This window comes from Mytilus edulis, chromosome 2 (genome assembly GCF_963676685.1).
Source record: "Mytilus edulis chromosome 2, xbMytEdul2.2, whole genome shotgun sequence".
Classification (NCBI taxonomy): domain Eukaryota; kingdom Metazoa; phylum Mollusca; class Bivalvia; order Mytilida; family Mytilidae; genus Mytilus; species Mytilus edulis.
Window position 1 is genome coordinate 86790657 of NC_092345.1, and position 25268 is coordinate 86815924.

At 32.1% G+C, this 25268-nt stretch overlaps 1 protein-coding gene across 10 annotated transcripts in view; it reads right to left on the reverse strand.

The window, feature by feature from the left end:
- Positions 1 to 530: 530 nt before the first annotated feature.
- The window catches only part of LOC139513264 (melanopsin-B-like), a 60133-nt gene continuing 35395 nt past the window's right edge, over positions 531 to 25268 (reverse strand). For 4 of the 10 annotated variants that reach the window (XM_071301596.1, XM_071301598.1, XM_071301599.1 and 1 more), the window contains 2 exons: positions 2477 to 2530; positions 531 to 1593 (listed from right to left, as the gene is read on the reverse strand). In XM_071301596.1, the coding sequence (XP_071157697.1) occupies positions 596 to 1593; positions 2477 to 2530 (1052 nt within the window). In that variant the 3' untranslated portion in view covers positions 531 to 595. Of the gene's footprint in view, positions 1594 to 2476; positions 2531 to 3461; positions 3480 to 4049; positions 4086 to 25268 lie in introns of all 10 variants that reach the window. The other 6 variants (XM_071301602.1, XM_071301604.1, XM_071301606.1 and 3 more) reach the window with 4 other exon arrangements.

Below are 25268 nucleotides of genomic sequence, written 5' to 3' on the forward strand. Positions count from 1 at the left end.
TCGTCTTCCGTGTTGCTAATTTAACTGACTTGCATATTCATTGCTTGATTTTACTGCCAGTAATAAAACTAAAGATATTGTTTCGAAAACCTTCCATTTTCCTAAAAGACACACGTTACTTTTTATCTTCGATACTTTTTTTAGAGTGACGCATTGATAAAATGATGAAACGGCTTACCTTTCGTAGCATCTCAATTGTTTCCTTGGTTGAAGGGTATGTGCTATACAATATCTAGTTATATTTAACACGTCTATTGTTTTTTTCTATATTGTCTTTATTTCAGCATTTTTTTTACTGGTATATGTTCAATGTATCAATAACTTTTTAATTGAATTGAATCAACTGACTGTCATTGCAATGACTCTGTGGTCATGACTGTCTTATGTATCGTTGTATCCTTAAATATTATTTACTTCTATAAACAAAATCACTAAGTGCTTTAATGGCTCAGGTTTCCTTATGCGTGAAATTTGTGTAAATGTCATTTACTATTTAACCTGTATTTCTAAACTGAAACTTAAGACAGATGTCCTTTTATACATTTTATGCCATTTAATTATAAAAATTCACATATAATACTATAAAATCCTGTTATTATTTCTTTGGACTACATCTGATATTTTCTTTACTTACAGTATACCTATGGCGATACTGGGGTATCGCCTGTTTTGTCATATTTGGGTCACTAGAACTTGATTGTTCATTAAGGTCACTAGAGCTTCTAAGAGATGATTCTAAATATGGAACATTATATATAATATTTGAGCTTTTAGACGTAGTGTTAAAAGTTGATGTCGCTGCTGCATTGTGTAGTTTCATATTTGTTTCACTGCTTGCCCTTTTCATGTTATTTGTATAAATTCTGTCATGGATTTTATTTATATAGTCTTGATGACTAGAAGGAAATTTGAAGCTATTTGTATTTTCCGGACTGGAATCATGATCAAAAATAGAAATTTGAATACCACAATCTGATGTGTTTACAGCAATGTTATCGTCTGAACTAGATGTCACTCGCGCCATTCTTGTCAATCGCTTCCGTGGAGAATTAGCTTTGTTAGATTCAGGAATACTCGAATTGTTTTTCAAGTTATGATTTTTGTCAGGTGATGTTTCAATAAGACTGACATGTCCATTTCCAGTTGTAATTTGTTGACTAGATTTATCGTCGTTTAATAGAGGTTCAGTTTCAAAGCTCTCCTCTTTAACTTTGTTCAGAGCAGAATGATTAGAATGAGACATTTCCATTGAATGAAGAGTCGTTTCAGAAGGCGAAGGAAGAAATACATCGTCTGACATTCTAGAAAAAGAGGGATCTCGTCTCATTGATATAATTTTTCCATTTTTAATCATGATGATAGAACCGTCTCTCCTAATGAGAGAACTACCTTTTGCTGTTTTTGAAGTAAGTTGACGAATTAATTTATGAGAAGAAAGAGTTGTTGGTGATGCTACACTATTTCTGCCTAACCGTAACGAATGAATAGATTCGTCTGAGTTTCGTCTGGAACCATGACGCGACCCCCGGAATGAGGCATGGATCATCGTAGACAGTCTTCTGAGGGGCCCCGGGGAGCTGTCATGAAGTGTATCTGAAATAGAAGTGGCAAGTTGTGAGAAAAAAATACGATAAATGTAGAACAGACACACAAATTGAATACAATATAGACAGTGTTTTATTGTTCAAGCAATTGAAATTGCTACCACCTTTTAAAATTGAAAAACATATGCAGTATTAACGATAAAGCATATATATATATATATAGAGTACAGTTTAACTTTCAAGCAAAATCGTAAAATAAAAATATTGAATATTTTAGAAATTCAGAAAGTTCAACATGTAGGAAAAGTTAGTTATTAAAATCTACCAAGATTTAACTACAATCAGAAACAGAAAAATCATAATACAATAATCATAACAACAAAGACATGCATAGAATGGCTGGTTAATTGAATTAATCAGTTTGAACATTAATGCATTACAAAACAACAAAGCAATAATTCAGAAATAAAAAGGTATTAGTTAAACATGGACAAGATGCAATAGTTTTCAAAATAACATTTTAGAATTCATTTTATTACAACTTCTCATTCAATACATTTATTAAATATCTAATATTTGACTAATATCTAGACATTTTATATATAATATATATATATATATAGATACAAGATTTATCTAAGAATAATAAGAAGCAAAACAACTGTCATTGTGAGAATCGGTATGTTCCAGACAATACAATATAATATGTGAAATTGGATGCTGATAATTCTAGAAGAAGAGACTACCTAACATGCATGCAACTGCCTATACTGTAGTCAAACAATTCACTGACAGAAATTGAATCAGTTTAAGAATAAGTTTCTATAGTTTGAGCATTATATTAATATTTAATATATATATATATATATATAGCTAGCCTAACAATTGTATCGAGGAGAAAAAGGAGGAGGTTGAGGATGTTACTGGTATACCTTTGAACATAAAACGGTATCCGTTTATTTCGTCATATAATACTTCAATGTTATCTGCATTGGAAATAATTTAATTTAGAAATAGTGTTAAGTAAGTATACAACATAATTAAAGATATAAACAAAATTTATACAAAATTTTGACGATATAAAAATATTTTCAGGGAGTTTGGGATCGACAATAATAAATATGTTAAGTATTTTGGACACTACTGCAAAACAGCAAATGACGAAAAAACAAACAAATAGTCACCAAATATTCAATAAATAAGATTCTCAAGAATGAAGCAAACATATACCAAACACAAAAACTGTGTGAACCTAGTATGCACCCCAGCAAGTAAATAGTTTTCTGACCCCCAAGTGGCATTTACTGCTAAAGTAGAAAAAAAAAATACAGCTGTCCAATTTTAATGTACCTGCATTGGTGTATAAGCATGAAATAAATTATCACTGGACTATACCCATTTAAATGCATGTATGTACATGGAGCATCATGGCAGAATGATTTGAGTATAATTTTAGTTTCATTGAACACAAGTCAATACACATCAAAACATATCAGACATCGCGATCGCTATTAAAGGCATATATTTCGGTTTAATACATCAAATGAAATGTGTACGCAGAACTCTAATGCATCATAAACTATTCATTAAATAAAAACAACCCGTCAGGTGTATTACTGGTATGCATTTTATCATGTTAAAATGTTCCAAGTAACATATGAACTCGCACAATGTTGATACAGTGCATAATATTTCTTTTTACCAATCTAAACGGTGTCTTAATTTTAAGAGTTCATATGTTCTTATCAAATGATTGGTACTGAATTGGCACCGTGTAGCTAACAGCAACCACCATGTGTAAACGCCATGATATTATGAAATTTAATTGCACCAGGAACACACTGTTAACTATTATAGCATGCAAACAAATATTACTGGAAACTTTCCTACCCACTTTTATTTAAAACAAAAACTTACTATCCCAAAAGACACGATCTAAAAGTGATTATAAATGATATACTTTGGTTATTGACAATATATAAGTTAATATAAATAACATATTTGTGTGAGCTACAGTAACTGGTAAGGACACCAATTTGATTTGAATTGGGTTTTTTGAAATTCTAATTGCAATGAAGCAATTATCACACGGGATCCATTGCACAAGTTATTTACATACAACCATGGTGATCGAAAGGTATGAGGGAAACTATATCATGCAAGTTTAAAAAAAAGGTTTGAATGTATAGTAGCCAACAGATCACATTAGATTTCAGATTTTAGTCATATACATGTACGTTTAGGTTTGGGGAGGTTAAAGTTATATGTTGTGTTCACTATACAATCTTCTTCTAAAATAAATACACCAAGGAGTTATGGTACGATTTACCTGCTCGTGTATTGTAAATAGAATAGTCGACGGGACGCATAGAAACGTCTGATAATACAATTTGTACTTCACGACATAGACTGACGAACAATTTTAAAGCTTACAGATTCATATAGCGAACACATTCTTTGTACACCGTCAATTTTGGAGAAAAAACTCATGCGACTTATACATACACACAAGCATTTTAGGTAATTTCTCTTGTGGGTCATCTGAAGGAAAAACATCAAGTTCAAAGTCAATTATTCAAACTCAATAAAAACTAACATATATAACACAAAACAGTGTATTTGCTTCCTTGCTAGTATATATGTTACAGTGAATTTGTATAATCAGGGATTATGTAGAATCCCTGTTTTTTCAGGGAATATGTAGAATCACTAAAACCATTAGTAATTATATATAATCCCGGAAAATGACCAGTGATTTTACATAATCACTGAACTTTTTAATAATTATTCTACAAATTCCCTAATATGATTTCAGGGATTATGAATAATTTAATGATCCTTTGTTTGATAAAAAAATAATATAGACCTTGCCAGATGAAATAATTTTGCTTTTAAGCACAGAGGATGATCTAAAAGATATAACCAACACAGGGTTTCGAGATAAAGTTGAAGACTTCAAAATTAATAATATCATTATTCCCTTTATGGCAATAGCTTTACATGTATTGTCTGTTTATTAAAAGCCAGCGTCAAATGAATATTCAGGTAAAAAAAGAAGATGTGGTGTTAGAATGTAGGACAGAAAGTCACAGGACAAAACGTCACAGACAAAAAAATTTCTGAATATTTTCTTTGAATAAAAAACACTTATTTCTACAAGAATATTTTTGTGTTTTTTTTAACTATTGTATATAAACCAACATTGTAAACAAAATGTATCCAAAAAAAAAAATCAAAGATGATCAATTAATTGTTAAAAAAAACCAAAATGACAACGTGGCTTTGCACTTAAATGGCTTCATGGTGCCAAGAAATATACCCTTTGCATGGTTAAAATTAAACAAATCTTCATTTTTCAAGTATAATGACACATTTCCTTCACTTGAATATATGTATTAAAAAGTAAATATTTCAAGATTTTTTTCTTATATATTCAAATAATTGTCAACAGATTATTTGTGACTTTTTGTCCTACCAAATTTTTGACTTTATGTCCTGTGACTTTTTGTCCTGTGACTTTCTGCCCGTTTACCTGGTGTTATTGACAATGAGACAACTGTCAACAAGAGACCAACATGACACAGAAATTAACATCTATAGGTCACCGTACGGATTCTACAATGAGCAAAGCCCATACCGCATAGTCAGCTATAAAAGGCCCCGAAATGACAATGTAAAACAATTCAAACGAGAAAACTAACGGCCTTATTTATGCTCTATTTTTAAACCACAAAGCATGTTATTTGTGATACATGTAAAGCAAATGGTAAAGAAGATTATGGGACATCTGTTTGTGTGGGGTTTTTGTTTGTTTCAATAAACAAGACATTCAAACTGTGAGAACTTAGGCATCTAAATGTAGGAAAAACAGGCAGAACTTAGGATTGACACATAGAAACAAATTTTATAGGAAGCTTGCATTTGGTGTAATATTCTCATAGCAATTCCACATGGCAAAAAAGGAAAAGGAAACCCGAAAAACATAATGACAATTGTTTAAAAAAAGTCTTAAAAACGATATCACCTGACTACAAAACATGGTATCTTTCTTGCTCGAACCGGTTCAAGGTTGCAAATTCCCATCTTTTGTCAGATGTTTTACTGAACACTTTATTTCACTTAAGCGTGTCGTTAAAATCTGATTCGATATGTGCAGGAAAAGGTTTTCTAAAATGTGGATATTGTGGTAATAACAGATGTGAAGCATATTCTTTTGATATATTGTTTTTCACATTTTCATGTAGTGTGCCTAACATTTAAAAAAAAATTGGGTTATCATTTTGATATATTGTGCTTAAGGGGGTTCGCGGGTCTAAATCATTTATATAGGATTTCTCTATATTTTTTTATAAATGAACTTTATCTTATAGTTAATAGAAAAATAAAATAAAAAAGTGGGGTCACCGTTCATTTGCGCTCACAATCTGCCTTCGAAAGAAGCATACATTTTTGTAAAGGTGTTTTTTTTTTCTGTTGAAGTAATAGGAGAAATAAAGGTAATATCGAAATAAAAAAAAGAAATTTATTACAGAAATCGCTAAAATTTTACAATGATTTAGTTCAAGTACAGCTTATATGGAAATTATATTAAAAAAGATAGGTCACCGATGAGTTGAAAAAGATATTTCAATTTTAGAGCCAAAAAATGGCATTTTTCCACCAAAGGGAGATAATTTGGAACTTTTTCAATGATGTATACATTTTGAAAGTCATCAAGGGCCAACACGAATTAATTGTTTTGAATGATTTTTGTACCATATGATAAAGTAACAACTACAAAAGGAAATAAATAAAATTTGTAATGAAAAACAAATGTTTGATTTTTTTCTGAAATTTTTATACCCTCGAGCCTCCTTAACATTTTACAATTTATGTTACTTTATGATGATGTTTTTATGTGATTTTATAGAATAAATAATTTCAATTTTATTCATTTTCTTTATAAATAAAACTATTTCTTCATTTCAGTTATTATGTAGAATCCCTGACGTTTTTCCTAGTGATTATACATAATCCCTGAAAATTTTAGTGATTATATATAATCCCTAAACTAGCCAGTGATTCTACATAATCCCTGAAAATTCCAGGGATTCTACATAATAACTGATTATACAAATTCACTGTAACATATATATTGAACAGATATATCATGTTATGGAGGGGTATTTGCGAAAAATACCAGTCAAGGGACTGTAAAATTTCCCGAGCCGCTAGGCGAGGGAAATTTGGTCCCAAGACTGGTATTTTTCGCAAATACCCCTCCATAACATGATATATCTGTTTAATTACACCGAATCTATTTTGATTATAACTGTTTGTACAGGTCAAAGGAAATCTTTTGTTACCACTAGTAGTAAGCTGTAATCTGTAAACAAGTTTATGCATAATTTGCATTTGGAATAATTACATGAATTATACCACAACTATTTTATGTGAATAAATTGAGTGTGCAAGATTGATAAACTTTTAATTTTGTTCACTAAAACACTATGTAAAATATTTATAAAATAAATATACCATGTGTAATACAAACAGAAACATGAAAAATAACAGTGTCAACTATAAATGTTCAAAACATGAATTTTATGAAATATTGTGAATGGTAACATTACAGTTATTAAACACGATAGGGTGCTTATTCATCCCAGTACATTTTGTAGTTTGTGCTGGTGGATTTATGTTTGTTAAGTCCGAAAGAGGGTGCAATTCAGCTTCTCCCTGTTGAATACTTTCAAAAATGTCATCACACTGATCTTCAGTTAAATCTGATTCATTGACATCAAAAACAGAATTATTTATATTTTCATTGTTATTGTTTTGATCTAAATTTGCAGTTGAATTCGCAGTGGTATACGACGAAATTGAAGCAGACATGTCACGCTTCTGCGCTGTGCATGTGTCACGAACATAGTTCTGTACACTCTGTTCATTCCTATGGCCTGAAATAGTGACAATATGTCTGGCTTCAAATCCAGAATCACTAAGAACAGTTATACACGTTGCTCGCACACAGTGATTAGTGTATGATTTGCATAAATTTGCAGATTCTGAAATGTTTTTCATCATACTTCCCAAAGTGTTCTTCCCAAGGGGTTTATTTTCATACCATATTTCATCCTCTTCATCAAAAGAATCTCTTGGTCTCTGCCAAAACGCAGTTTGGTTTGGGTTTAGTTTATCTAGATACTTTTTGAAAGACAAAACTGGACACATTGGGGTTCCGGTGGCATACATTCTGCCCCCTTCCGGCTCAAAGTCTTCTTCATCCACTCCCTGGTGGTTCTTTGTCATTTCAGATGAAATTTTGTGTACATATTCTTTCCCTTCATCATCTTTAGAAATTTTAAAGTCTTGTGGCTTCATTTCACGGAGATTTTCTTGCCCCCGGCGGCAAAAATATAATAAAACCTCGAACCACACTTTGTTCAATAGTCCAGAAGGAGAATTAACATTGAATGTACGTGGATGTTCATACAGTTTCTTAATATCACCTTTGTCAACAGATTTTTTATGTTTAATTTGTCCCTTTCCTTCCTTTCTAAGTTTCTTGCACATTGCTTTGAAGATGTTGTTTGCAGTAGTAAATGCAGTATCAGTTATTACATCAAAGGGCTTGTTGTGCGGCGGCTGCTTTAGGTGCCTATTAATAGATTGACGAATTACACAAAAGCTGCTTCTAGAATAGTAATCTCCATTTGCTTGGCGAATGTTAACATAAAATTCTTTTAACAAATTATTTAAACTGGCTGGGCTTCTGTCCTCTATATTTGCATCTATTCCTTTAGACACACAATAGTCATAAACTAGTTTTATTGCAAACTTGGTTGACTTTTTAGTGTTATTTGCCAACACATCATTCATCAAATCATCGATATCTTCATCTTCAGCAGTACCAAATCTATCTAATCCACGACCGCCTGCAGCCGTGTGAGCTGACATTTTTGTTTACAGTATTCGGAATATCTCTATCAATCAATATTGATTAATCACGTTGCCTTAATAATTGGGATAAGAAGAGAAACGTTCCGAATAATTTGGCGGGAAGAGGCTCGCGAGGGTAAAAAAGGAATATCCAAAATGGCAAATACCATGGTATTTGCGTCAAATTCACCGGCAGTGGTAAAAAAAAGACAAATTCTTTTGAAATGAAGAAAAAAGTTTAGAATATGCAAAAAATACACTGGTTCTTAACCAATCAAAATGCAGCATTCTTACATAAGGTGTAATTATGTACAAAATAGCAGTGTGAATGCTGTCAGCGTTACAGTGGTATCGCCGAGTCGATGAGCAATGACGTGTGTATGTATGTTTGGTGATCTCGTAGCATTAAACATTCATAAAATAAAACAACGAGAAAGGTTCAGAAGGATAAATATATGGAGAGTAGTGAGTACATTTTTACTGTCACTGGTAAAACGAAGAAAGTTTGGGAAGAGTCGTCTATTTAGCTCTATAACGGAGAAATATGCAAAGAATTTCTTGCTAAGGTTCTCTAATACGTGACACGCTTCAAGATAGGTACAAAAAGCATACACATGTAAAATGATATACTAGTATTCTCAATCGGACATGCATGATTGGCATTTTAAAAAGAATATTTTCAAAGCCATATCCGGCTCTCAGCAAATGTTTACTGTCAGACATAAAAAAGTAAATTTACTCCCTTGAGGTGTTACTATAGATAGAAAACATGTTTGACATTTGTATCTGCATTTATATAGGTTATAGAGATTGAAATTGTTTCAAAATTATTTTTAAAATACATAAAATAAATGGAAGTTGCTAGACATTTCGTAAAAATGTTGATTTGATTGAATCATTTTAGTGACTTGGCAAGCATATTTCTTGGATAATTGATTTTCAAACTTACATCTTATGTGAGCAGACTGTGGAACAGTCTTTACATAGGGGCTAATGGGTTATAAATTAAGCTATTTTCTTCTTCTAAAAACTTCTCAAGGGTGTCTTGTTTCTTATTATAGACGATGATCGTTTTTCCGCTACATAACATTGTTTAACAAAATGAGCGTAGAGATATGAATAAATGTCCTACATAGAAGCTCGATGAAAGATACAGTTCCTAATCAATTATGATAAATTATGAAATTCGATTCTGGTAAAGTTTTGCATGCAATCCTTTGAAATAATCATCTATCGTCTTATATGTCACAACGTTGTACTTCTAGTCGGTGAAAATCATTTTACTGTCATTTACGCCTTCAGTTTGTGCAATAGTTGTTTTTATTGTAAACTGTTGCCAGCAAAATCTTTTCAAGATGGAGAAAAGCTTTGATCTACTTTCTTCTTTAATCATTTCTATATCAAGTCCCGTGTTACAGTAATGATATAATGTAGGCTAGATATAAATAAGTTAGTAATGCGCCTGTGTTTAAGCAGTACATGTATTGAGGAGTGCAGTTCACTTGCATTAAATAGTTAGATTCCATTATAAATTGTTGTCGAACGGATGCAGGATAAATGTTCAAGTGCATTCCAAACTTATGAAAAACAAGTCGCCCATCAACATGAACGAAATATGCCTAGATGTATTATGCGTAATTGGTGAATAGAGCACTTTAGCCATAATTTTATCATTATTAGGATTTATTATAAACAATAAATGTATATAATTCCATGTGTCGTATTAATTTATTTACAACTATTTATATTATAGTGCTGCATGTCCTCTTTATATTGTCCTATATTGACACAATTTAGAAATAATTAAACACGCAACCGTTTAGGTTGATGAAGATACATGAAGATTGAATTACATTGTCCAATGTAATAATCATTTCCCTGTGTATAGGATATAGGGCTGCTAGGATTTTGAAAATGATAACATATCAAAGCCTTCTAAGGGAAGGTTTGAAGGCAGATGTACTATTTCACACCAAAATGGCCTTATGTAAACTCTTAAATTAAATAGTATTTTGAAAATATTCATAACTAAGAGCTTAACTATAGACTAAACTTTTGGTTTCCCTTAAAAAGCTTTCAGGGCTTTGAAAACGGAAGTACAATACAAGCTAAAGAATCCGTCGGATGTCAATGACGTATTTGTGTATAATTACTTGTTGTGTTGGTTGTATTGAAAACAAGAACTATCTTTAAAAAAGATATCCGACGTATTTAAATTTGAGTATATGTTTAAAACTATCATTTCGATAACCTTCAGAAGCACAAAGATGCCATTTAAATAACGTGTTCTCTTTTTGTGTTCAGTATTCTCGGTCCTCGTATCTTTCTGTTTACATTCACCAAAACCCCGTGGAAATCTCACATGAGTAGGTGCGTTCTAAAAGTCATGTATGTTCGTACAAGAAAGTTTACATTAAAAATTATATAATTGTCCCAAATAAACAGCTGTCACGAATGCAAAGAGCTATTGGAGAAACAATTGTTTTAATAAAAATATAAATCTTTGTAAGATCTAGTTCAAATATTTATAGTTTTTCACTTGCTTTCCATCGCGATATAATTAACGAGACGTTTTTTCAAACACAACCAAATCACCCACCATGACAGCATTTTGTCCAATCACAGAAAGGATTTTCGAGCATGCGTATTCTGTTGTCATAGTTAAGCGTCCTTAAGTTCAAAGGGCACAAACCGAAACTATACCGACTACGTCGGAAAAACCCTTAATGGAGTGATAAATCAGACAGCGATAACTTTAGACAATATAAGACAAACTGGCATATTCCAATAAAACATGTTCATTACAGTCCACAGCACACTAAATATATTATACAACGTATAAATCTGTGTTTTATTACTGTTGCGAATGATCAATAACATTACAGGAGCATCTTCTAAAGAGAAAGTTAGAGGAAGGTCCCGTTATTTGATAACATTTTATATATTACTTTTTAGAACTAATATTTGTCATCATACTAACATTTTCTTGGTTATAGTTTTCAATATTGAATCATAAGTTTTCTTGTTTAAAATTTGATGCATTATTTTGTTCACAAATAAGGTAGCATATGACCTTTTGAATGCGAGAATTTCGGCACAATCTGACAACAGCGCCACCTCCAACAACAAAATTTTTAGGTGGCAGTGTGAATTCACTCATACCGTACAGTTAACTACTTGAATAATAGGAACAATTTTAAACCACGAAACTAACGGCTTAATTCAAAACAAGAGTGCAGACACTGAAATGTCTCGCCTTCTTTACAAGTCATTGATATTATGTTGATACTCCTAAATATACAGCTTTATTACGACTGGCACATAAACTTAACATGAACCATGAAAATGAGGTCAAAGTCAGTTGAACAATATGCCAGGCAGACATGTACAGCTAACAATGCTTCCATACAACAAATATAGTTGATCTATTGCTTATAGTTTAAGAAAATAGACCAAAACACAAAAACTTAACACTGAGCAATGAACCTTGAAAACCAGGTCAAGGTAAAAAAAACCTGCATGACTGACATATAGATCATTAAATATTTCCCTACACCAAATATAGTTGACCTATGACATATAGTATTAGATAAAAAGACCAAAACTCAAAAACTTAACTTTGACCACTGAACCATGAAAATGAGGTCAAGGTCAGATGACATCTGCCCGCTAGACATGTACACCTTACAATCATTCCATACAACAAATATAGTAAACCTATTGCATAAAGTATGAGAAAAACAGACCAAAACACAAAAACTTAACTATAACCACTGAACCATGAAAATGAGGTCAAGGTCAGATGACATCTGCCCGCTAGACATGTACACCTTACAATCATTCTATACAACAAATATAGTAAACCTATTGCATAAAGTATAAGAAAAACAGACCAAAACACAAAAACTTAACTATAACCACTGAACCATGAAAATGAGGTCAAGGTCAGATGACACCTGCCAGTTGGACATGTACACCTTACAGTCCTTCCATACACGGAATATACTAGACCTATTGCTTATAGTATCTGAGATATGGACTTGACCACCAAAAACTTAACCTTGTTCACTGATCCATGAAATGAGGTCGAGGTCAACTGAAAACTGTCTGACGGGCATGAGGACCTTGCAAGGTACGCACATACTAAATATAGTTATCCTATTACTTACAGTAAGAGAGAATTTAACATTACAAAAAATCTGAACTTTTTTTTCAAGTGGTCACTGAACCATGAAAATGAGGTCAAGGACAATGGACATGTGACTGACGGAAACTTCGTAACATGAGGCATCTATATACAAAATATAAAGCATCCAGGTCTTCCACCTTCTAAAATATATAGCTTTTAAGAAGTGAGCTAACACCGCCGCCGCCGCCGTAGCCGCCGCCGGATCACTATCCCTATGTCGAGCTTTCTGCAACAAAAGTTGCAGGCTCGACAACAACGCAACTTACGAAAAAACAATTTGACAGAGAATCACTGAATACTAGGCTCTTGACTTGGAACAGGCACATACAATATGTGGGGGTTAGACAGTTTTATAATGGCACAACCCTCCCATAAACCGAGACAGTGGTCTAACAGCACAACAAAACGTTACTAAGTAGTAAAACTTCTGTCTCGTCCATTTGTCATTTTGAACAATAAAATATGTTTAAATTAACAAAAGAACAAACTGAAAAATCAGTTGCAAAAAGTTTATTTAAATGATCGACACGACACACAAAAATTGTTGGCTTCAATTTTTGGAACATGACGAAAAGATTGCATGTACAAATATATACAACTCTCTATAATATATGTACAAAATTATTGATGTTATAAAGAACATACATGTATGTTTTGAATGAATATCATATTTTGTCATCTGTCCCGTATATGTGTTACACCTTGTGATCTTCAAGTAGTTTTGCGCTTTCAATATTCTTGTAAATGTCTAATCCAGGAAACACAATAAACCAAATGAAAATTGTGCAGGACTTATAATCGATTAAATTTTATATAATTTAATGAGGGACAATGTTTGAATATTTCATAGATAAATTTATGTAAAGTTTACGTAAACAAACAAATGTGTTAGGCCATTTTCGAATACTTATGTCTTGAATTTTATACTTAGTTCTCGTGGAAATGATAAAATATATCTCAAGTTAACAAACGAGGCGTATTTCCCAAGGTGGTATTATTCTGCTGTAGCAATCATATCTTTCGATTTCGCAGTGTTTCGCAGTGATTTCAATTTAAACAAAACAATTGCATTTTCAATCATATGAAAAAGTCAATGAAAGCAATCAAATACAGAATGATGAAAGAAAACGACAATAAAAAGAAATACAACCGACAATGGTTTTTATTTTGAAACTGATAGGTATTCAATCTATTTTTTTTTTTATTATTATATTATATTATAAGTGTCAAATTGTTTTACAATATGAAATAAGGAGATATGGTATGATTGCTAATGAGACCACAAACCAACAGAGTAGATTTTGGCACCGTTATGTCATCGTATGGCCTTACACTAGCCAAACCCAAACCTTATATATATTATATATTATAAAAGGCACCGATATGACAAAATGACATTACACGTTTTGGTTTTCTTGAGTTATTTTGATAAGTGAGCAGCATATTTTAGTTCCATTATTTATATTGTAAATTATTCTTATTTGTTTTCACTTACTTTCAATCTGTTTAATATTAATACTTTCAGTTTATCCTTCAAAGAGGTAAAGGGTAATTTTATTTATTTTCTTTTGTTACATCTTCTGACATCAGACTCGGACTTATCTTTAACTGAATTTTAATGTGCGTGTTGTTATGCGTTTACTTTTCTACATTGGCTAGAGGTATAGGGGGAGGGTTGAGATCTCATAAACATGTTTAACCCCGCCGCAATTTTGCGCCTGTCCCAAGTCAGGAGCCTCTGGCCTTTGTTAGTCTTGTATGATTTTTAATTTTAGTTTCTTGTGTATAATTCGGAGTTTAGTATGACGTCCATTGTCATTGTACTAGTATACATTTTTTAAGGGACCAGCTGAAGGACGCCTCCGGATGCGGGAGTTTCTCGCTACATTTAAGACCCATAAGTGGCCTTCGGCTGTTGTCTGCTCTATGGTCGGGTTGTTGTAGCTTTGACACATTCCCCATTTCCTTTTTCTCAATTTTTCTTAATTTATCCTGAATTTATTTCATACAAGCGTCATATAAAAAAGCTCGATATTCACAGTATAACTACTTTATGTGTGGACATTGGGGTCCTCAAAACATCGTGGCGTATTTTTCATTAGTTACTGAAGATAAAACTTGACTTATTCTGAATAATTATCCCAAAAATGAATGCGAAAGACTTTCTAAACGAAAAGCAAAACAATAATCAGTAATTTGAAGCTATGTGTTGTTTTTTTCAAACACACATACCTAGATTCGTATTGGTGTTCTTTGACGAAAACTTTACAAACCATTTATAGAAGCACCAAGGTGTATTGGAGTAACATTTCAATTTAAGGGAGGAAAAATGTTAACTTTATGTACGTTAATATTCAAATTCCTGAAGGTTTTGACAATTTTCGTCTTATGACCTTGTGAGTTACAGAAATTGACCCAACCCCTGCGACTGTGTTTTGATCTTTAAAAACATCCCCAATGACAATAAATACAACGTCAGCTCAAACGTATGTTATACTTCTATTTTAATACAGTAAGGCAAGCTTGGTAATGATACATCGGCAGAAAAGGTGTATATTTATTATCAGTACAAATATATATCCTTTAAGTTAGTACAAGAAAAACTGTGTTTATTGCTTTTAGAAAAGCAACGAAAGATTAATTACAGCTCAGAATTACAGCTTTCGCAACTTCAGAAAGCATCTGCAAGAAACATTGCTTTTTGTTACATAATCATCAAAGCCAGTGTAAAATTATAAGAGTGCCGATTTCAGTATAATGTTATTTCTGTACCCCTGTATTCAAATATGAACATGAATCTGACATTCCGACACACAACACACCCATATATCCTACATTATTTATCACTGTGTAAAGTTTATATTTCGTGCATATTTGTCTCTTTTGCAATCACACATTTATAATTCATTTAATATCATTCATTAAAAAATAATTCAGAAATTATTTGTTTTTAGCTTTAGTCCAACTTCCAAAAATAATATTTATACATGTATTGCATGTTATATCAACACTAAAAATAGATTCAGAAATCAAATTTTATTTAGATTTTAATAAACTTAACATCCCTCGCGTAAATGGTGCGTTTTCAAGTTTAATCGGAATGGTCATAAAAAAAACTTCCAATACTAACTTGACTATTAATATATAGTTAGCTTTATCTAAAATTAGATACATTAATGATTCACACAGCTAATTCCCATTCATTATAAAGCACTTGATATAATTGGCCCTATCACTATCAGAAAATTTCAATAAAGTATATATCTCCACTTTTTAGTTTGCTTATTATGTCTGATAATCGCAAAGTTATGCAATATTGTTGAAAGATTATATAAAATAACTTCATTATAATGATAACGTGTGATCAACTGATAAAACAATTTACCAGTTAAGATTTGGCAAAGTAAATATCACATACCCTAAAATACATGACATAGAATACATCATGGCTAAGGTTTTTAACTACTGAAAATCACTTAACTAACGGAGATGATCTCAATAAGGATGATTGTGCTTAGAAAAAAACTCAAAATTATAAGAATTCTTTTGCTTAAAAAAATAAATTTAAGTCATAAGTTAGTCTTAGAGAATTTGATTTATTGCTTGATGTTGTTGGCTTTGAAATAACTTCTAGTAACTGCGAGTAGTAGAACTCTAAGATCAGTCAAGCTTTTTCCAACGGATTTTTATACATTGTATATATGTTGTGCTGTTACACCACTGTACTAGGTTAGGGTTAAATTGAGTACTAAAAACATTTTCAACCTCCCCCCTTTTTATACGTGCCATATACGGCGTACTATTAAGTAAGGAGCCTGTAGTTCAGTAGTTGTCGGTATTTGCTCTCTGTCGTTTATTGATTTAACATAAATAATGCCGTTGCTATTTTTGATTGAATTGTTTTGCATTTTGCCATGTCTTGTCCTTTTATCATTATATGGAATTTTCAAAGACATATTACCTATGTATGATACTTTAAGCTAAACCAACGTGTTTGTCATATTCTGACAAACCATAGATACGTTAAGCAAACAATATCCAATCAATCAATGTGTATTTTAATAGATAATACATATGTGTTACAATCGAACTTGACCTGCATTTTAAGGTAAATTGAGGTTTTCCAAAATAACAAAGATATATATAATCGACATAAGCTTATGTTACATTGGCATCACCAGGTAGACCGACAAATGGATCGACATAAAACTGCAGCGACTGTCTACTCTTCTAATTTTAGTGGATGGGGAACTAACTAATGCATGATCGATAGAAACGGAATATTGCCATCATATGAAATACCCTGTTTGTTTTAAGTTATAATACTTGTAAACTGACTGTATACTTCATCGCTAAATAAAACGTAAGAATAAGCAAGCCAGAAAGACTTACTTGCTTTTACTTTGCATGCATATCTATCTATATATATGCATACTTTTAGAATAATAATGACCAGAAAGAAAATGAAAATGATGGACTTTCGAACCTAAAATAAATGCAGGGACAAATTAGTTTTTTCTTTTACTGAGGACACAACCACACTTCTGTTGTCCCAAATTGAACTGGCTTGTTTCTATCATTATGCTTGGTATTTAGATATATGCTACGATGGTGGAAATGTAGTTAATGCTAACGGAAATCAATTTTCGTTCTTTCCTCTTTCCGCCATTTATTTACAATACTGATGGATTAATGAAATTAACCATATTCAATTGCAATTCCACGCAAATCTACAATTACGTAAATTGTTTTATTTAATTGACATCAAAGTAAATAATGACAGATCTGCAATACCAATTATCCTGAATTATTGACTTTAATTCTCTAATTAATGTGTGTTTCCTACAACAGGTATATAGCATGCATAAAATAAGTCAATTTAGTTTGATTTTGTAGAAAACTTATCAAAGTAGAATGAACTTATTAGTCACGATTCTTATTCCAACTGTAATGAACATTTCTCTAATGATCTTCAAAATGCAAAATATTTCATGACCAGATATATGATATAAATAATTGGCATTTACATTTACGTCAATGTGACAGCAATCCTATAAAACAAACAAAAAAACAAAGGACATCTAGAGTTCAATATAAAGTCACAACTGGTGTCTGGTAGTTTTGTCCAAATACTGTATTTTTGCAAGTTCTGTTACCAAATGGAATTCAATGACTATAAGAAATATTGCTACTCTCAGATGAGACAATAGACTATCTTATTGAGTAAGACATTTTCTATATGAGCATGCCGTTATTTTGTAATGTTGTATACAGAGAAGAAATCGTCACAGAACAAACCAAAATGACTCTCAAAGGAGCAACGTGTAACATTTAAATAATATACTAACTATATACCACTATGAAAACAAATAATATATTCAAGATCAATGGATTGTCAAGTTATATTTCTTATATCAATTCAGTGATTTATATGTAAAAGATAACGTGTTCACCACACTCGAATCTAAAAGATAGCTGTATTTAGGTTTTATGCATTCCTAATTTTATTTACTACAACTATCTTGCAAAACATTGAATAGTCTTACAACTTTTTGACTATTTTAATTACACACAATGTATCGTGTAGAATCTATTTTTGATGCTATACATGCTTCCTATTCATTTTCCCGTACCACTAGATTTCTACTCAAACACATCTTACCGATTATTAACACTGATGGTTTCCACACGTTCACTGGGTAACCATTTGATTTAAACATGCTTCTACTTAGCTATGATTGTTAAATACTATCCAAGGACAAGTCAAAAGATCCAAAGATTGTCATGCCAGTATTTACCCTAGTCAAGGTCCAGAATTTTTTCGATTCCGTATTTCTTTACTTATCTCTGGTGTTGGTCTTCTTGTTCTGATATTAATTGTACCTAATGGACCTTCAAAAGATACACAACTTTATTGTTCAACCTATTAATGACACCCCATTCAGCCATAATGTGAAATATCGCTAGCTTATTTATTGCGAAGTCCAATATTCAGAGCTGTTGTGTAATAAAAATGCATTTGTCATCAGCATGTATGCTCAGTGACTATTTTAATCAATAACAAACCCATCTAGAACATCTTTCTGGAGGTTTTATACTTGTATTGTTCAAATGGCAAAACTTCAATGTACATATAATATAACTAGAATACGGACAATTGGGACTATTATGTACTTCTTTCTATTCATCAACGGAAAATTTCCAATATACGAGCATGGCTTTGTTGAAAACTAATTAAAAACTGCAAAGTCGCACGATGGATAACAAAACATGTATAAAATAGAATTCCCTGTAGCATAGCTACATAGAACTTTCGAAGAATGATGTTGGAGATAATTTAATCTACCAGACAATTTATAAGAAACTACATAATTTATAAGTCTTTTTCCAAAGCAGATATTCTACTGAGATAAAATTACAAACCATCTTTATCAGTCTGAATGTGTTGCATAAACGATGGAACCCCTGTTTTATGTTGGTTGTCATTTCGTATCTCTTTAGCCGACTCATAGTTCGCAATTAGAGAACATTCGTTTAATACTAATTGAAGGCAACGCATGCATTTTGAATAAATTCTCCTTGCGATAAAAAATGAAGATTTTTTGTATAAAAAGACAAAATTGAAGTTTAATTCTACTATGCCAAAAGTCTTTTTGGATGTCTTCTGATATCGTCTCATTGACGTATAATTTAATAAATCTTCGGTTATTCTTGTCAGTGATGTACATTTACTTGTACTTGTTACTACCCATAATACATGTTTAACATTAAATGAAGCGCAAACGTTAACCTTTCTGGAAATAAGCATGAAACATATCAATGATAAAGAAAAAACACCACCCGTAATGATAACTTCAAGCACAGAAAATCGGTCACTTTTCTCGCAGGTATTTTTATAACCATATACATCTCATAGCATGTTTTGTTTTGGGACGCATTGCATTAATATTCCAGAAATAAACCCAAGTTTGAATTTCTAAATCTTAAAATATTAAACAAACTGTTTTATGCCATATTACCGAAGAACAACACAGTACCAAGGCATGTATTGCTAATGTTGCGTTTAGTATTTGTAGGAGAGAAGATACAATGACAGGCCATAGCTTTGACAATTACGAAAACGCTAAATTTACTTAATTTGAACCATTATTAATACTCATGTTTTAACTGTGATAATTTGAAAGTTCATGCATACAGTTGATGTTTGACAATGAAAAGTAAAAAATTATCTTTGAAGTGACATATGGAGTTTGTAATAAATCCCATAAAATACCTAGTTACACTGACTTGGCATACAAATATAAACTACATCTTATTGTAAAGTCTTCCAAGTATTGACCTCCCGCCCGACAGTAAAAAAATTAAAGTCCAAATAGATGAGAACCGTCCATATACGTGTGTAGGTGGAGTGCTTCTGTCATATCCAACATAGCCTTATTTTCAAAATGCAGTCCACATTTCCCGCCCTTTTGAAAATATTTGGCAATAAAATAATTGTTAAAATTAAGCTTCCCGCCCGCCCTTCGTCCCAGTCGACCTACCGTGCAGACCCTTCTATTGTATTAATCATTTATTAGTACTGTTCCTGAATATGAATGAAATAATTGCCACTGGGCGTAAAGCAAGTAACAATCAATCAATCAATGTTATTATCTAACAGTTATAGTTCTTTGTTAGGGCTTTATCTTAATTATTTCATCGTTCCTTTCCTGTTGTGATTTATTGCATTAATCGTTGAGGCCATGTCTCTAAATATAATTTCCATTATATCAGAAAATTGATTGCAAATTCATCAGTCCATAGTAATTGTTGTCAGATTTCCGATATGGTTAGCAATGGGTTGATTATGAAATGGAATATTACCATCCAGACCACCACCGTTCATTATCTATTCCATAAAGGATTTTCGTGATTCAAAGCACGATTTCTTCATTCCAAGCTTCATCAACGTGAACGGAATAATGTTATACAAATTAGACGAAGAAATTTCCTAATTACAGCCAAATGATATCTTGATCTGTATTTCCCTATGAATAACTTAAAGAAATTATCCTTGATTTATTTTCGAACTACTGACCAGTAATTGTATATAGCATTTACTTGGAACAGATAGCACACATATCTATTCAAATTTTACTGATTGACTATTGGTGTTTAACGCCACCTTCAGCATACTTAGCTATACCATAACGGTCAGATTTAATTGGTGGAGAAAACCAGAGTATCCGAGAAGAACAACCTACCTACTACGTTAAAACTGGCAAATGTAGTACATAAATATCGGACTCGATCTCACAACCTCAGCGTTGACAGGCTAATGACAAATGTATATGAACTACTTAAGGACTACTCGGTCATATCTATTCAGGAGCCCTTAAAAAAAAATTAAGTGTAAAATTAATCTTACGATGAAAATATTTAGTTGAACTGTCATGGAATATTTTAGACTTACGATAAATTTTACACTTAAGATTTTTTGTGAAAAGGGCTATAGATCAGCATCTCGTCTTTCTACGAAGTTAAACTTAATTGAAAACTATACATGTTTAGCTACAATGTAAGTTACATACATGTTAAAAAAAACTAAAATGTCTGTAGCTTGCAAAAGTTTTGCAAAGCTACAGACATGTAAGTTTAATCATGATAATGTTTTGTATTTCACTAAAACTCGTCTGATTATATCTGTTTTACTATTTTCATAAACATCATTCCAAATAAGCCCAGAACCAAGGAGGTTATATTAGAGCCTACTACTGAAACACAATAAGTGATCAAATTAGAAAAGTTGAATGTAATAGACCTAACCAGTAATAAAATTAAAACCAGAATTTGTCCATAGTACACAGAATGCCCCATTCGTACTATCATTTTCTAGGTTAAGCGGACCGTGAAATTGGGATAAAAACTCTAAATTGGCATTCAGATTGGAAAATATGTGTACTGTTTTTAGTTGATTAGACTTAAACTTCATAAAAATCTACCTTGACAAAAATCTTTAACCTAAAGCGGTATAGACGGACGAACAGACGCACAGATGCACAGACCAAAAAGACATAATGACCCTTTATAAGGCATAAAAAGGTCCCCCCCCCGAGTTGTAAATTTTAGACAGAGTAAACACCCCCGTGATGAAAAAGAGTTAAATTTAAGAGACAAACAAACCTTCAAAGGGGATTTTTTTTAATGTTAACTTTAAGCGACAGGGGGGCACCACCTACTTCCTGTATGAACACTTTCTATTGTTAAAGTCTGTAAGTTGACTCATTCGTGTGTTTTCGGTTGCTTTTTGTATGTATTTCGATTGCTGTCGCATTAATGTATACCCATATCTCTTCTTAATCATACAAACTTGAAGCGGGCTTTCTCTGGAATACATAGCGTTTTGAAAATTATTCACTATTTCAAAATTATTTTACATAAAATACATGTTTTTCTTTCTTTCTGCATATATCAACAAAATTCAAGACAAGAACAGAAATAACATCAATATGCATAGGGAAGGCCACAAAACATTTTTACACTCAATAAAATCATAATAATACTACACACATATCTATTAAAGCATAACTTAAACCAATTCTATCACAATTCCGGCAAACTAAAATGGTAACAAGACTATGAGCACATACTCTGAACATACAACGTAAATACCTCATACTCTCCATTAATATGAGATTTATCTGGTCTTCTGATGTAATGTCTTGTAACAGGGGCTTGAGATAGATTGGCTGAACAGAAAGCAATTGTAAGTAAACAAACATAGACATTTTCAGTACATGCTGTGCCATGGGTAACCTACACATGTACTAAGAAGTTGAGTATATATTTACCCTAATATGAACTTATTTGCTTTTTACTGATCAGATCATAGAAAATATATACTAAATAACCTATTGTTCGCATTTATTTATCATTATCGCATTTTATTTTTTTCGAATATCCGATTATCTAAACCAATTGTTCTTTTCTGTCAATTTGACAAATTATAAATGGTCCTGTTTGTATTTTGAAGAGGGGTCGTTGTAAATAATCATGACTATGTGCATTATTTTCTCAAAACCATATAACATAATGACCCCAGTTTAGTATTTCCAAAAGTAATGAATTCAAAGCACTTCTAAATATGATGAGGATAAAACAAGAAAAACAGACCATACGCATAAAACAAGAGTACAATGTACATTCGAATTTTCATTTGTTTCAGTCTTGCTTAATTGGCATGTACTATTAAAATAAAAGCAGGAAAACCATTACCTTCGAACATGATAATTTTCTATTTTTTCACACAGACAATTGAACGTACACTTTTTTATGCCTGCAAACCATATTATAGTTTTTGAAAGCTGCGTGTGTTTGTTCTCTGCATAGTCAATTTAATTTTCTATTAATTTTCAAAAAACGTCAAATATTTGAACAAGAATGTAGCAGAAAGTGCAAATATTAATGAATGACCTGGTCCTTATATTTATCATTCAAACATGGAGTAGTGAAAACAAAGGCGGTAAAGCAGTAACAGGGCAACGTGGACGTGACGCAGTTTTTTTTATCTGACAATTAATTTTCATTAATAATTCTTTATTAGAACTTTAAGAACTTATATATCTCTTAATTCTATTGTGTGTTTTATTTACTATCTTTCTTTTCGTGTAACATGCAAACTTCTTTCATGACCCAAACTTCTTTCATGACCTAATATATAATAATACACAAGCAATGGTCACAATCAATTAATGCAAGCGAATGCTTTCAAAATATGAAAATAGGCTATTGACATTTGGCTTCAGGCTAATCTTTGTATTATTTTATATATTAAGAATAGGAACGTTCTACGAAACAATGAATGCATGAGGTTCAGGTGAGATATGACCAAGCAAGATACTTCATTTAATGAATCAAATCTATTATCGTATAAAGTAGGTGTTGAAAAGAACCTAATAATTTGCTTAAAACTACTTAGAATAAGGACTACTCGGGAAATGACTGCTTACACAATGATAACCTTCTAAATTGATGAAGTATGTCAATAAACAGCAGATCTTATCTTTTATAAATAAAAATTAAAGCATATAAAACAACTATAACTAGAGGCTCTAAAGAGCCTGTGTCGCTCACCTTGGTCTATGTGCATATTAAACAAAGGACACAAATGGATTCATGACAAAATTGTATTTTGGTGATGGTGATGTGTTTGAAGTTCTTTCTTTACTGAACGATTTTGCTTCTTACAATTATATCTATAATGAACTTTGCCCATTAGTAACAGAGAACTATATTTGGTAAAAATTTACATAAATTTACCAAATTAATGAAAATTGTTAAAAATTGACTATAAAGGGCAATAACTCCTTAAGGGGTCAACTGACCATTTTGGTCATGTTGACTTATTTGTAGATCTTACTTTGCTGAACATTATTGCTGTTTACAATTTATCTCTATCTATAATAATATTCAAGATAATAACCAAAAACAGCAAAATTTCCTCAAAATTACCAACTCAGGGGCAGCAACCCAACAACCGATTGACCGATTGATCTGAAAATTTCAGGGCAGATAGATCTTGACCTGATAAACATTTTTATTCCATGTCAGATTTCCTCAAAATGCTTTGGTTTTTGAGTTATAAGCCAAAAACTGCATTTTACCCCTTTGTTCTACTTTTAGCCGTGGCGGCCATCTTGGTTGGTTGACCAATTCATGCCACACATTTTTTAAACTAGATACCCCAAAGATGATTGTGGCCAAGTTTGGATTAATTTGGCCCAGTAGTTTCAGAGGAGAAGATTTTTGTAAAAGATTACTTTAATTAACGAAAAATGGTTAAAAATTGACTATAAAGGGCAATAACTCCTAAACGGGTCAACTGACCATTTTGGTCATGTTGACTTATTTGTAGATCTTACTTTGCTGAACATTATTGCTGTTTACAGTTTACCTCTATCTATAATAATATTCAAGATAATAACCAAAAACAGCAAAATTTCCTCAAAATTACCAATTCAGGGGCAGCAACCCAACAACCGATTGACCGATTCATCTGAAAATTTCAGGGCAGATAGATCTTGACCTGATAAACATTTTTACCCCTGTCAGATTTGCTCTAAATGCTTTGGTTTTTGAGTTATAAGCCCAAAACTGCATTTTACCCCTATGTTCTATTTTTAGCTGTGGCGGCCATCTTGGTTGGTTGACCGGGTCACGCCACACATTTTTTAAACTAGATACCCCAATGATGATTGTGGCCAAGTTTGGTTTGATTTGGCCCAGTAGTTTCAGAGGAGAAGATTTTTGTAAAAGTTAACGACGACGGACGACGGACGACGACGGACGACGGACGACGACGGACGACGACGGACGCCGGACGCAAAGTGATGGGAATAGCTCACTTGGCCCTTCGGGCCAGGTGAGCTAAAAAGGAACCTAATGTATACGCATCAGTATTTCCCTTGCAATAATTTGAGTCTCAACAATTCATTATACCCCTTTTAAGAGTATTTTAAAATTGACCTGCTAAGATTAGGAAGCTTCTTACACATATGCTCTATGAACCACAAAACATCATTACATTTTTTTTAATTATAAAGCATAACTGTTTTCCTGTTACAATTATATAATAT